Genomic DNA, 14,994 nt, shown 5'->3' with positions numbered 1-14,994 from the left:
ATAATATTTCCATTGTCTTTTGAGGGTAGTCCCAGAAATATGCAGCAGTGATATCAAGATGCTACAGCAATTGTAACGAAGTATCGCAAGCCCGATTTATTTGTAACCACGATGTGCAACCCAAAATGGGCAGATATTGTAAATAATTTAAAACGCTGGCAATAAGTTGAAAACAGACCTGACTTGATAGCCAAGGTTTTTTGGTTTTTTTAAAATATATTTTATTGATTTTTTACAGAGAAGAAGGGAGAGGGAGAGAGAGTTAGAAACATCGATCAGCTGCCTCCTGCACACTCCCCACTGGGGATGTGCCCGCAACCAAGGTACATGCCCTTGACTGGAATCGAACCTGGGACCCTTCAGTCCGCAGGCCGACGCTCTATCCACTGAGCCAAACCAGTCAGGGCGATAGCCAAGGTTTTTAATATTAAGATGAATACTTTTAAATTATATATGTAAATTCAATTTGGCAAAGTAACAGCTAAAATTCATGTATGTCATTGAATTTCAGAAACACGGACTGCCTCACGCTCACATACTATTGATATTACCAGTGGTTCTCAACCTTCTGGCCCTTTAAATACAGCTCCTCATGTTGTGACCCAACCATAAAATTATTTTCGTTGCTACTTCATAACTGTAATGTCGCTACTGTTATGAATTGTAATGTAAATATCTGATATGCAGGATGGTCTTAGGCGACCCCTGTGAAAGGGTTGTTCGACTGCCAAAGGGGTCTCGACCCACAGGTTGAGAACCGCTGCAGTGAATCCAAATTACGAACGGAAGATGACATTGACCAGTTTTCCGTGATGCCAGCATTTGCGATGACTATTAATAAATCACAAGGACAAACTCTAGACAGAGTAGGAATATTCCTACCTGAACCCATTTTCGGACATGGTCAGTTATATGTTGCTTTCTCGAGTTCGAAGAGCGTGTGACATTAAAGTAAAAGTTGTAAATACTTCATCACAAGGGAAACTTGTCAAGCACTCAAAGTGTTTTTACTCTTAATGTGGTATACAGGGAGATATTAGAATACAGTAAGTTTAATCAATTTATCAGTCATTGTTTTTATCAATGTTTTTATATCATGTTTTTGTTGTTTGTCTTTATATCATGTCTTTGTTGTTGTTATTGTTTATCAATCAATTTATATATTATTTTCATATACATTTTACTAATTTTCTTTCATCTCTAACACTTCTATTATAGAGAAAGGGCGAATAGCGATATTAAAATACTTCTAATTAATTTCCTTTCAATGTGCACAAATCCGTGCACAAGGCCACTAGTTTAAAATAAAATGACAAATCCCATGCACCATAAGGTCACTGGTTAGATTCCTGGTCAGGCACATGACTGGGTTTCTGGCTCAATCCTCTATCGGGAGGTATACAGGAGGCAGCCGATAGATGTGTCTCTCCCATATCAATGTTTTTACCTTTCCCTTTCCCTTCCTCTCTCTCTTTTAAAAAAAATCAATAAAAAGATATTTTAAAAAAATAAAATGACAAAATATTGTAATACAATTTACCTATCATTAAAAGTCAAATATACATGCACAAATATACATGTACAAGGATATTCATTGAAGGGCTATTTGTAACAGTTTATACTGGAAGATAACTTAAATGTCCATCAATAGATAGTGAATAAGTAAATACGATTAATCCGTATCTTGAAAACTACTTAATTAATTAGGGAATTGGGGTGAGGGTAGGCTGAATGGAAGTCTAAATGCACTAGTTAGTCATCTCCCTAACAGGTCCCCAGAGCCATCCCAGAGCAGCCAGGTAGCCCTCGTTGCCTACCCACACAAAAGGTAGGAAGTGTGTTTCCTGAAGACACGAAGAGAGACTCTACACTAGCGGATACCAGGCACAGCCAAATAGAGAGAATGAAGTGAAAATCTACACACCAAACAGTAATTCTGACAGCCCTCTTTCCCTTCCGTCCCTCACCCAGATTCCTCTGATAACTAGGCCTATCTACCACTCCCTCCTCCACCTCCAAAAAGACTATCTTTATTTGGAAAAACTCAAATGTCTGGGGTACAAAATCTGGGCTCCCAATAGGCAATAAGCTGCATCCAGCCACACAAAGCTTCCGCCTTCTTTTTTTAGTACCTCACGCCTACAAAAACATGAAGGGATAATTAAGGGTGGTCTGGTATTTGAAGCTCCAACCTGGAAGAGAGAGACCAGAAAGGGACTCTGAGGAAACAGATAAAACAGGAAACAAATGAAAACTATAATTAATATACTCAGAGACCAAAGAAAAGTCATTTCATCCATGAAACCAGAACAGTATGCTATTTTTTAAAACTGGGGATTTGGAGGGCGAGTAAGAACAAGGAAGAGCGCTTGGAACATAAAAGTATGAAAATTAAAGAATCTAGCACTTATTCTGTTTTTCTTGTACAAACTATACTTTGGGGGTAAACCAAACAGTTTATAAAGGAAGCTCTCCTTTATAAGAAAATTTAGCTAATCAATGCTGAAGGACTGAGTTAGACTAGTGCCATTTCCCCCAATCCTTAATGAAATAGCAGGGAATATCCAGTCACTGTTCAGATTTTCCTGGCTGTCTCATAAACGCTTTTATAGTCAGGTTCCAAACAAAGTCCATATGTTGCATTTAGATGATACATCTCTCAGGTCTCTTTTAAACTACAGATTCCCAAGTCCTTTTCACAGAGAGGTTGTAGCAGCCATTGATGATCATTAGGGAATACTATAAAGCCATTGTAAAAATATAATTTAGATCGAGCCAGATACAGGTTGTTGCTTGTTATGAGTAAATGAAACTCAACAGGCAATTCACAGAAAAGGAAAGTAGAATCATCATATGCTCAATCATACCAGTGATCTGAGAAAGGAAATTAAAACAAGAGGTTGCCAGGCCTGTGGGCTCCATCCCCAGTAGGGGGAGTGCAGGAGGCAGCCAATCTATGATTCCCATCATTGATGTTTCTCTCTCTCCCTCTTCCTTCCTCAGAAAGAAATTACACCCTTCTGGTTTTACAAAAGCCTGTTTGACTCCACACTTCCGAGTAAACTGTTTAACTTTTTCAAAGGTATTTGTTTTTGAATAGGCAGCAATAACCAAATAATAATAACAATAACAATAATGATAATGATAGGACAACAGGTAACTAAAATTAAATTTAAATTGAGAATTTGATCATTAACATTAGAAATTTTAGCCCTAACTGGTTTGGCTCAGTGGAGATAGAGCATCGGCCTGCAGACTTGAAGGGTCCCAGGTTCGATTTCGGTCAAGAGCATGTACCTTGGTTGCAGGCACATCCCCAGTAGGGGGTGTGCAGGAGGCAGCTGATGGATATTTCTCTCTCATCGATGTTTCTCTCTATCCCTCTCCCTTCCTCTCTGTAAAAAAAATCAATAAAATATATATATTTTTAAAAATAAGAAATTTTAGCCCTGGCTGGGTAACTCTGTTGGTTAGAGCATCATCTGGATACATACACCAAGGTTGGGGCTTCAACCCCTGGTCAGGGCACAGATAAGAATCATCCAATGAATGCATAAATAAATGGAACAACAAATCAATGTTTCTTTCTCTCTCTCTCTCCCCCCCCTTCTTCTCTCTCTCTATAAATCAATCAATAAAAATTATACCATAATAGCCTAGCAGAGGCTTTTAACCAATATAGATTTCAGTGCCCAAGAAATAAAAGTTTATTATTCTTCAGAGGAAATTTTTCTTCAAATATAAATGCTGTTTTAATAACTATTTTATTTGTTACTATAGGGTTCTACTTTTGTATCCAATTAGAAATCCCTGTCAAAAGATTCTAAACAGCCCTGGCTGGTGTGGCTCAGTTGGTTGAGCGTCATCCCATGCACCGAAAGGTAGCCAGTTTGATTCCGTCAGGGCACATGCCCAGGTTTCAGGTTTGGTCCCCGGTTGTGGTGCATGGGGGAAGTGACCAATCCATGTTTCTCCCTTCTTCTCCCTTTCTCTCTCTCCAATCAATAAAAATATATATTAAAAAATATTGTAAGGCCCTAGCTGGTTTTGTTCAGTGGATAGAGCGTTGGCCTGGGGACTGAAGGGTCCTGGGTTCAATTCTGGTCAAGGGCACATGCCCAGGTTGCAGTCTCAATCCTCAGTGGGAGGCGTGCAGGAGGCAGCTGATCAATGATTCTCTCTCATCATTGATGTTTCTATCTCTCTCTCCCTCTCCCTTCCTCTCTGAAATCAATAAAAATATATTTTAAAAAAAGATTATAAGCAAATAGTTAAAATTACGTTTTGGCACTTAATCTTCATTTGTATGAAAAATTTATTCAGACAGACCAACTTCTTTCTCATCCAGTAACTTAGAAGCAAATATCTGTGGCTAAAAGGAATAAGAATACAACAGAAAGCCACAATTACGTTTAAAATATTATAAGAATCATGGTGCTAGATCACCTACCAGTGGTCGGCAAACTGCGGCTTGCAAGGCACATGCGGCTCTTTGGCCCCTTGAGTGTGGCTCTTCCATAAAATACCGACTTCTGCACACGGGCCAAGAAGTTTCAATCGCGCTGTACATGCACACCCGCACGTGGTATTTTGTGGAAGAGCCACACTCAAGGGGCCAAAGAGCCACATGTGGCTCGCGAGCCGCAGTTTGCCAACCGCTGACCTAGCCCAACCTTTGCAAATGAGAAGTAATCCCTATAATACTTATGACAGTAGTTCCAATGATCTTCATATTTCAGTTTTTATTTCATTTTTTATATGTATATATTTTTATTGATTTCAGAGAGGGAGAGGGAGAGGAAGGGAGGGAGATAGAAACATCAATGATGAGAGAGAATCATCGATTGGCTGCCTCCTGCATGCCCCACACCAGGGATCGAGCCCGAAACCTGGGCATATGCCCTGATCAGGAATCAAACCGTGACCTCCTGGTTCATAGGTCAATGCTCAACCACTCAGCCACACGCGGCTGGGCCATATTTCAGTTTTTATAATGCATACATATTTATAGAATATCTACTATGCATAGGACAATGTAGGTGAAGTGTCTGCACTAACTATACTCAGGAGAAGTCATGGTTTTTCTGTATATGTAAAAGTCAAAGGACTTACTGATCGAAGAACTTTTTGGAAGTTTTTGCATAACTTGGCACCAACAGTAAGGACAATATCTTGAGTGCACAAAAGAGAACTTTAAATAGTTAGGCTTAGCAATTTGACCTTTAGTATAATTATCCATTCATCCAACAAACCAAAAAAATAGTATCTACTGGATCCCAGTAGTTTAGTAGGGGAATTAAAGCAATAGGTTAGTTTGATGTAACACTGGAGTTCTATGAGAGGGAAAGAACAGTATGCTGTGGGAAAATAGAAGATGGACACAACCCACACCTGGTGCTCATAAAAAGCACCCCAGAATTAAAACCTGAAAGATGAATGATGTTAGCAAGGCAGCAGAAGAGAAAGAGCGCCAAGCATAAGGCAGCTTGTAAGAAGGCCTGGAAAGAGTACGTTTCGCAAAACAAACGCAGCGTTCAGTATGGCTCAAAAAGGAAAAGGTGAGGCTTGTAAGAAAAGGAGCAGCTGATTACAAGGCCTTGTGTGTTAGGTACTTCAGTCACTTTAAGAACTTTAGATAGAGCCTCTAAAGGCTTTAAGTATGGAAATGATCTGATCAGATTTCCATTTTGGAGAGATGTGGCTACAGTGTGATGGCCAATTTATAGGTTGGCAATACTGAAAGCAGATAGATCAGTTATGGGACAGTTTTAGTTGTCCATTCATTTATTCAGAAATATTCATTAGGTACTTCCTACGTGCCAGACATTGATACACAGTCAGAATGACACAAACTTCTTGAATTCTGGGCAGGAGATGTGGGTGGCCTGAAACAGAGTAGAAGAAATGGATTTGGAAAGATAGAGATTCCAAAAATATTTAAAAGATGGAAACAAAAGAAAGCACAATAGGGATGAAGGAGAAAAAAAGAGTTAAGGATGAAAAAAATAAAATAAAGCGGTGGTTCTCAACCTTCCTAATGCCGCAACCCTTTAATACAGGCTCCTCATGTTGTGGTGACCCCCCAACCATAAAATTATTTTCTTTTCTTTTTTTAAAAATAAATGTTATTGATTTTTTATAGAGAGGAAGAGAGAAGGAGATAGAGAGTTAGAAACATTGATGAGAGAGAAACATCGATTCAGCTGCCTCTTGCACACTCCCTATTGGGGATGTGCCCGCAACCAAGGTACATGCCCTTGATCGGAATCGAACCTGGGACCCTTCAGTCTGCAGGCAGATGCTCTATCCACTAAGCAAAACCGGTCAGGGCCATAAAATTATTTTCGTTGCTACTTCATAACTGTAATTTTGCTACTGTTATGAATCGTAATGTAAATATCTGATATGCAGGATGTATTTTCAAATGTTACAAATTGAACATAATTAAAGCATAGTGATTAATCACAAAAACAATAATGTGTTTCCCGATGGTCTTAGGCGACCCCCAAAGGGGTCGCGACCCACAGGTTGAGAACCGCTGAATTAAAGTAACGCAGCTATAAATGTTGCATGCAGGTTCCCTGGAGGTCTTTATATTTTATTTCACTTGAATAGACATCTAGGAGTGAGATTGCTAAATTGTATGGTAAGGCTATGCTTAACTTCTTAAGAAACTGACACATTGTTTTGCCATGGGCAATGCATGAGACTTCCAGAAGCCCCACATCCCTTGCTAACACTTGGTGTTATCGGCTTTTGTTTTTGTTTTCACTGTTAGCCATTCTAATGGTATGTAATGTACTACACTGTGGTTTTGATTTACCTCTCCTAATGATCATAGTGTTAAGCATCTTTTCATGTATTTGTTTGCCATTTGTATTATTTCCTTTAATGAAGTGTCTATTCAAATATTTTTCCCATTTTCTTGTTGGGTGTCTGTTTTCTTCTTAGTTTTGAAAGTTCTTTATATATTCTGAATAAAAATCTTTTTTATCTGAAAAAAAAAAAAAGAGTTAAGGATGGTGACCAGGTATCTAGCCAGGTGGATAGTGGTATCATCCCTCAGGAAGATAGACAACAGAGGAGGAGCAGGCTTGGGAGATAAGTTCACTCTCAGACTTTCATTTCCAATAAACAATATGGATCAGAAACTCCAGAAAGAGATCTAATCTTAAAGTTGTTTTTTTAAAAATATATATTTTATTGATATTTTACAGAGAGGGAGAGGGATAGAGAGTTAGAAGCATCGATGAGAGAGAAACATCCATCAGCTGCCTCCTGCACACCCCCTACTGGGGATGTGCCCGCAACCAAGGTACATGCCCTTGACCGGAATTGAACCTGGGACCCTTCAGTCCACAGGCTGATGCTCTATCCACTGAGCCAAACTGGTTAGGGCTAATAAAGTTCTTAAGCTGTCAATCAGCTCCATGAAGAAAGAATCTTGTGTGTTTTACTCAACACTATATCCTCAACAGACACAGGACATAGTTGACAATAAATACCAACCAGCCTGTGCGGCTAAGTGGCTGAGCCTTGACCTATGAACCAGGAGATCATAGTTCAAGTCCCGGTCAGGACACATGCCCGGGTTCTTTCTCTCCCTCTCCTTCCCCTCTCTGAAATCAACAAAAAAACATTTTAAATAAATATCTGTTGAATGAATGAGATATACATTTTGGAACAGTCAACAAATGGTAACTGAACTCACTGGAATGGATAATATAAGCTAGGCAGTGTGCAGAATGAGAACTAAAGTGGATCTTAGAAAGAATGCCAAGTAACACCAAAAGTAATGTAAGAGGAATCCAGAGAAGTCAGAAAAGTAAAAGGAAAACCAAGAGATGCCAAAGTCACAGAACCAGAATATAATGTTTCTTAAAGAAGCAGTTACTGAAAGAGTCAAATGTTGCTGAGAATTCAAGTATGAGAAGGAATAAAACAGAAAATAGAAGACATGCATTTATGAGAGCTAGTTACGCTTTGGAATTTTCAAGAACAAGGAGGAGAAACTCTGACTACATGTGCCTAAAGTTTAGGTCTAAGTAACTACTCTTATGAGAAGAATTATTTCCTTCATGGGCAGCTCACCCTTTTATAAACTTGTTTGTTCCATCTAAAGTACCTCCCCCTCTATCACACTATCTTTTTTATATGTATATCATCTATCACAATCTATAATTAACTGGTTTATTTATTCTTTATTACAATACACATGTCAATAAAACATGGGCTACCTTCCTCATCTGTTTTGCTTGTGGCTACATTCCCAAAGCCTAGAGCAGTGCCTGGCTCAATAAATATTTGTTTCTTCTAATCATCTATGGTCTTCCTATCTTTCTATCAACCTATAGTAATGGGGTAGAACTAGGTAAAAGATCATGGAGTTTCCTTCTAGCCCTTAAAAAAAATAACTGCAGAAAAAGCAAGTGAAAAAACATTTTAAAGGACAATAACAGAATCCAAAATCATAAAAATCCTAGACCTATCCCTGATAGGGAATCCAATCAGTAGGACCTCAGATTACAAGTTAAAAATGTTTTCAGGCTCTATCACCCTAGTGGAGCAAGTGAAGCAGTCAGAAATAAGACATCCTGGAAAATATATAAGACTGAAAAAAAAGTTACTAAAGAAATTGGTGTTCAATCTCTCCCTCTCCCTTACCCTGTCTCTCTAAAAGAATCAATAAAACAAAAATCACCGATTTACCAATAAGTTGTTCATAGATTCACAAGGCTTACTCTAGATAGACAAGCAAGTTCTAACTGAAGTGAAAACAAATTTTTAGATTATATTTTTTAATTTCTTTAATTATTGGTTTTAGACACAGGAAGGAAGATTGAGGGAGAGAAGGACGGGGAGAGACAAGGGAGGGAGAGAGACAGAAAAAGAGAGAGACGGTGAGAGACATCAATTTGTTGTTCCATTAATTTATGCATTCATCGGTTGATTCTTGTATGTGCCCTGACCAGGGATCTATCCTGCAACCTTGGTGTATGGGGCCAATGGTCTAACAGCTGAGCTACCTGCCAGGGCAAGTGAAATTTAAGCTGAGCTCTGAGGGAACAGTATGGGCGAAGGCATCAGACAGGACTTGGTTAAGGCATGAACAGGAAACCCAAAGGGGCAAGTGATGAGAAATAAGGAAGATTTCTTTTTTCTTTTTTAAAATATATTTTTATTGATTTTTTTTTTAAATATATTTTATTGATTTTTTACAGAGAGGAAGAGAGAGGGATAGAGAGTTAGAAACATCGATGAGAGAGAAACATCAACCAGCTGCCTCCTGCACACCTCCCACTGGGGATGTGCCCGTAACCAAGGTACATGCCCCTGACAGGAATGGAACCTGGGACCCTTCAGTCCGCAGGCCGACATCTATCCACCGAGCCAAACCGGTTTTGGCTAAGGTAGATTTCTTGATTCATATTTGAAACTGGTCACACACACAAAATATCAACCCTCCTTTACGTTGTTTTTAAAGACTCACAAAAACAGCAGCTAAGTCCACACAAAAAAATGCAAAGAAAAAGATAGAAGATGTTCAAATTAAGTAATATCAATATGATAAAGATGAAATTTCTGACTCCTTGATGGAATTCCTGCAAACAAAAGATGATTACAGCACTTCATACCCCCTAAGACATTCTCACCATTTACATACCCTCCTACATTTTCACATAGGTGCTCAGAATTTACTTGACACTTTCTGGTGATGGACAATTTCCATGTTTTCAAATACTTTTGCTGTAAATACCCTGAGGCACTTTTGCTATAATAGCAGTCTCTTAGTCTCCATGTTGAGGCCACAAACATAGCACTCACAGAAAATTAAACACAGAATTCTCTTCTGCATACTGACCTAAAAGAGACTGAATTTCTGGGTACACAGTAATACTTGATTTATGGTCTTATAGAGACTGATAACAAGGTGGTTTTATGTTTGTGGTCTGGGAGTTGGCTCATCTAGCATTTCATCAATGTTCTCTATTCTCAGGTCATGGCCCTTTGCCCAAAGGTTTCATAGAGAATTTACAGATGTGTTTGAAAAAGTATAAATTACAAGAGTCACTGAATAAGCAATTTTTTCAAAGCCATTTACTTTTAAAAAATAAAACACAATCTAGAGCCTAACAGTTCGTTTTATTTTCTGATTTTGCAACCTGTGGCAGATGGTTTTCTTGGCCGGTGTGATCCTGGCATTTCGTCCATGTTTGCATGGACTGACAAGAGTTGAAGGCTGAAGAAAGCATTTCTTTCATCCAAGGTTTTAGGTCATGCTGAGCCTGCTCCTCACCTGTGTATATGTAGTTAATTTCCCAGTCTCTTCCCAGTACATCCACACACAGGCAATGGCCTGTCTGAGCATGAAGACAGAGCATGCCATCTCAGAAGTAGTACATGACCTCTGTTCTATGAACAGCGCTAATAAACTAGTGGAAGTTGTGATCCCATCCTCAGATTTTTTGCAACCCCCCTTCCCTATAAGCTTTCTCCTGAAATAAAGTCAATTTTGTTTGGCAAATTTAATGGCCTTCCTTTGAGGCAAATGGACCACAGTATCAGAACTAAAAATCATCACTAAAGTCAAGCTTAACAAAGAAAAAGAACTATTTGATCTGGTACCAAGGTATCCATGACAAAACAAAAGTTTAAATCGTGGTACTACTTTAAACCAATCTCATATCCTAAAAACTTTTCAAGTATTTTTTGAAAGATAACATGAGATTCCTTCAATAATGAGTTCTTTAGCTTCCTTCAATCACCACGTATTTGGCCAGGTGTTGCTAGACCCTCAGGGGACAAAGATGAATAGGACACTTAGCCTGCATTAGTCCCACAGAAACAACGCCAACACAGCCCCAGCCCGAAAGCTAAAATCCTTGCCTGTCTCAGAAAGCACAGACCCAGCACTTGCACTCCGACCTCCACAGGGTCCAGAGCCTGGCGAGGTGCTGAGGTCACCGGGCGGTGTGAGCGTGGTTAGCAATCACCTGGCGCACCTGGAAACTGCAGTCTGAGGTTGTCAGCGCTCACACCCCCTCAGCCCCGCCCCCCAGTCCTCTACAAACGGAGGGTTTTCAGAGGGAACTGTCCAAGGTTACCACCTGCTGGGGAGGACTGCTCTGGTGTGGGGTTCCGGTGACAGAGAACTGCACACTCTACACTGACAGAGCACTGCCATGCAATAGCCCGGTGCTGACAAAGTGCCACCAAAGCACGTAAAACAGAAAATGAAGCCTCTTCCTCAACAGGCTCAGAACGTCAAAAAGAAACTGGCCGAAAGAGGGAGACCTCGAACTTCCCGAGCTGTCCCCCCTGGAAAGGCACTGGCACCAGCGAGGTACACCTGCAGGAGGGAAGTGCTGACAGGCACCCGCCCCCGTGGCGAATGTCTGCGCCGCCACCTGACTGCCCACCGTGGTCGGAAACTTCCCCAAAGTGCAGAAGGCCGCCGCCCGACGCCCTACATCTCCGCCCTCCGCCACCCCAGGTGCCCTCAGCCTGCGGCGCTTCCTCCCGGGCCTGGCCTGTCTCGGTTTCCCTCGCCTGCGGGGGTCCCGGGGACCTCGCGCCACCGGGCTGGGTCCCGGAGCCTCGGCCTCAGACCCGCCCCCACGAGGCCGGACGCGGCGCCCACGCTACCGGGCCGGGCGGCGACCCCCGGCGGCCCGGCCCGCCCCGCCCTCCCGCCGGCGGCCTCACCTCCTCGGCGTGCTTGCGCAGCGCCTTCTCCCGCTCGTACTGGGTGATGAGCTGCTCGTTGTCGTCCCGCAGCAGCTCCAGCTCCACCTGGTGCTCCTGGTCCTGCGCGAACACCGAGTCCAGGTTCTCCAGCACCGCCACCACCAGCGGCATCAGCTCCTTCACCACCTCCTCGTCGTAGCGCCCGATCAGCCGCTCGAACTCGCGGTAGATGGAGCCGGCCAGGCCGGACACCCGCTCCGACATGACGGCGCCCGAGCCGCCGGGCTCCTCCTGGTACACCACCCCGTCCTCCAGTTCCATGGTGGCGGGCGGGCGGGCGGCCCGGCGTCGCGGACTGGGGGCCGGCAGGGCCCGCACTCCGGCCGGGCGCGGGCGAGGGCTGGGGCTGGGGCTGGGGCTGGGCCCGGCGGGGTGGGGGCCCGGGCCGGAGGGGTGGGGTGAGCGCACTCAGTCCAACCGCCGCTGCACCAACTGCCTGAGCGGCGGGGCCGCGCGCACCACACGTCACCCGCGGGGCGGAACCGGCGCCGCGTCGGCCTGAAAGGGCGGGGCCCCGCGGGAGCCGGGCGCGGCCAGGGGCGGGGCCTCTGCGTCTTCGTGCCGGGGCGGGGGCGGGCGTCGCCCGCGGGGTGGTCGGTGCGGCCCCGCACGGGACCGGCCGGGCTAGGACTGGGACTGGGACTGGGTCGGGCAGGCCGGGGACCCGGGCCGGAGCAGGGGATGCGGGCGGTGAGCACCCTCATCCCAGCCGCCGCTGCACCAACTGCCCGGGCGGCGGGACCCAAGCCGACGGCCCGCAGGGCGGGGCCCCGTGGGAGGCCGGGGCGGGGCTCTGCGTCCTCGTGCGCCGGGGGGGCGGGGCCAGGCGTCAGCACCCGGCGCCGCGCGGCCGTGCGTTCGCCAATAGGGCGGCCTGCGGGAGGAGGCGGGGCGGTCTGTCCGCGCGGGCGGGGTTGGCGGGGCGGTCCCCGAGGGAAGGGAGGGGTCCTGAAGCCACTGGCGCTCCAGAGTCCGCATAGCTGACATTCCTGTTGCTCCTCACGCTCCGAAGGCTTTCTCGTTTGCTCCTCACCACCGGCGTGGCGAGGTAGACGTTTCGCCCCCGTTTTCCAGGCAAGGAAAATAGGCCCAGAAAAGTTGTGGTTCACTCAAGGTCACGCAGCGAGATCGGGAAGGAGGCTGATCGGAGACTCAAACCAGTTCTGGTGGAGAATTCCAGGCTCAGGAAAGTGGGAGACGGAGGGAGAGGGAACGCAACCTTAAGCGGGACGCGGTCTGAGTGATAGGGGGTCTCGAACAGGAGAGATCAATAAGAGGTCCCATATGGGGAATGAGAGCAAGGATAGCCCAGAACGGAGGAAGGGCACAGCATTCTGGAGAAGGGTCAGAGCGTAACGTCACGTCTTGGCACTTTCCCAAACACTGAGTTTCTTGCTTCTCCTGGCCAACTTGGGAGAGTGGCATTTCCTGGCTCCAGCTACCCTCCCTTCCTCTAGTCTCAAGAGGGGGCGGGGCGGGGAAGTGCGAGGGTTGCGGGTAAAGAAAAGGGGGGGAGTCACTGGGGTGAAAAAGTCCCATGATAGCGAGTCTCCATCGCCTGGGAGAGCGTCACGTGTGGGGAATGACACAACACTCAAGCCTCAGGCGGGCTGAGTCAAGGGTCGCTTCCTGGTGTTCTTTAGTTCCTGCAAATGGAACGGAAGGCACTCCCAAAACCCCTCCTCTCCAAGCAGGTGACTCAGGAGCCCTGCGGTCCGGTCCGACTGTAATTACAACGGGGGCTGGGAGAGGCAGGACTTGGATAAACAAGGGTTTAGTGGGGGAAGCATCCACCTCCCAGGATCATAAATATCCTCAACTTGGTATTTACAAATTCAAGTTCTTCCTACCAAGCACGCCCTAGTCCCCCAAAGTCTCTCAGTCTGCACTCTTCTGGAGACCCACAAAAACATATGGAGGTTAAACGAGGGCCAATCTCTAAACACAGGACAAAGACGAACATACTAAACCTTATGAGGTCAGACTGGACTGAACTTGTGGTCTGTACTGTCCGCCTTTCTCACCTTCACCCACATCATATATTATTTCTATGTTTGGGTCTTAGTAAGGCTGATCAGATTGCTGGGTGTGAGCCCCAAATGCCCTTTTTCTTTAAATCTCCCATTTGAAACCAGAAACAAACAGTCTTGCTCTGGATCTTTAGTCTTTTTTTCTCTTCCAGAGGGTTGTCGCCCATGCCGTCTACATAGCCTCTATTTTCCTGGGAGTCAGAGGAGCAGGAAAACAGGGCAAGACTTTACTTGTCTTTTCATAATGTTATCATACACATCAGAAAATTTAGAGAAAAGAAATGCCCAATGCACGAAATTTGTGCACGGGGTTCGTGCCCCTGCCCGCAGTGGCGGCTGGGGGCCTCTGCCTCAGCCCTGCCGCAGCGGCTTCCCAGAAGGATGTCCAGCCTAATTAGCATATTACCCTTTTATTATTATAGATCGTCGTACTAACTATGCTTCTTTTAGTATAAATTCAATATAGAAAGATATGAGACATACACTTATATCTAGATTTTAAGCTCCTGCTGGCTATCAGAGATCACGTTTCTTCTTTTTATGTTTTTGATTTCAGAGAGAGGAAGCAAGAGAGAAATTAAAACATCAATGATGAGAGAGAATCATCAATGGGTTGCCTCTTACTGGGGATGGAACTGGCAACCCAGGCATGTGCCCTGGCAGGAATTGAACTGTGCTCTCTTGGTTCATGGGTTGACGCTCAACCACTGAGCAACACCAGTCATGCAGAGCACATTTGTTTTAAAATAAAATTCAGCCCTGGCTGGTGTGGCTCAGTTGTTTGGAGTGTCATCCTGTGCACAGAAGTTTGTGGCTACTATTCCCAGTCAGGGCACATACCTAAGTTGCAGTTTGATCCTGGTCGGGGCAGTTTAGGAGGTAGCCAATCAGCTTCTCACATTGATGTTTCTCTCTCCCATCCCCTTTCTCCCTCTCTAAAATCATTACAAAAATAAAAGTTCAGCCAAATACCCATCAACTGTTGAACAGATAAATAAAATACAGTTTATGCATGTAATGGAATATTTATTATTCAACAATAAGAAGAAATGATGTACATGCTACAATATGTATGAACCTTGAAAATATTATGCTAAGTAACAAACTACTCACAAAGGACCACATATGAAAGAGTAGTGTGCCCTAACCGGTTTGGCTCAGTGGATAGAGCATCAGCCTGCGGACTCAAGGGCCCCAGGTTCGATTCCGGTCAAGG

The 14,994-nt window shown here is 44.3% G+C and overlaps 1 protein-coding gene across 2 annotated transcripts in view; it reads right to left on the bottom strand.

Moving 5' to 3' along the window:
- Positions 1 to 12,101, bottom strand: part of SPAG9 (sperm associated antigen 9) — a 104,617-nt gene extending 92,516 nt beyond the window's left edge. For both annotated transcript variants that reach the window (XM_070394416.1, XM_070394417.1), the window contains exon 1: positions 11,707 to 12,101. In XM_070394416.1, the coding sequence (XP_070250517.1) occupies positions 11,707 to 12,009 (303 nt within the window). In that variant the 5' untranslated portion in view covers positions 12,010 to 12,101. The remainder of the gene's footprint in view (positions 1 to 11,706) is intronic.
- Between the last annotated feature and the right edge of the window lie 2,893 nt (positions 12,102 to 14,994).

Source organism: Myotis yumanensis, unplaced genomic scaffold (genome assembly GCF_028538775.1).
Source record: "Myotis yumanensis isolate MYYU_CA2020_CCGP unplaced genomic scaffold, mMyoYum1.0.hap1 SCAF_16, whole genome shotgun sequence".
NCBI lineage: Eukaryota > Metazoa > Chordata > Mammalia > Chiroptera > Vespertilionidae > Myotis > Myotis yumanensis.
Note: the sequence above shows the minus strand (reverse complement) of the source record. Positions and strands in the feature narration are given on the sequence as shown.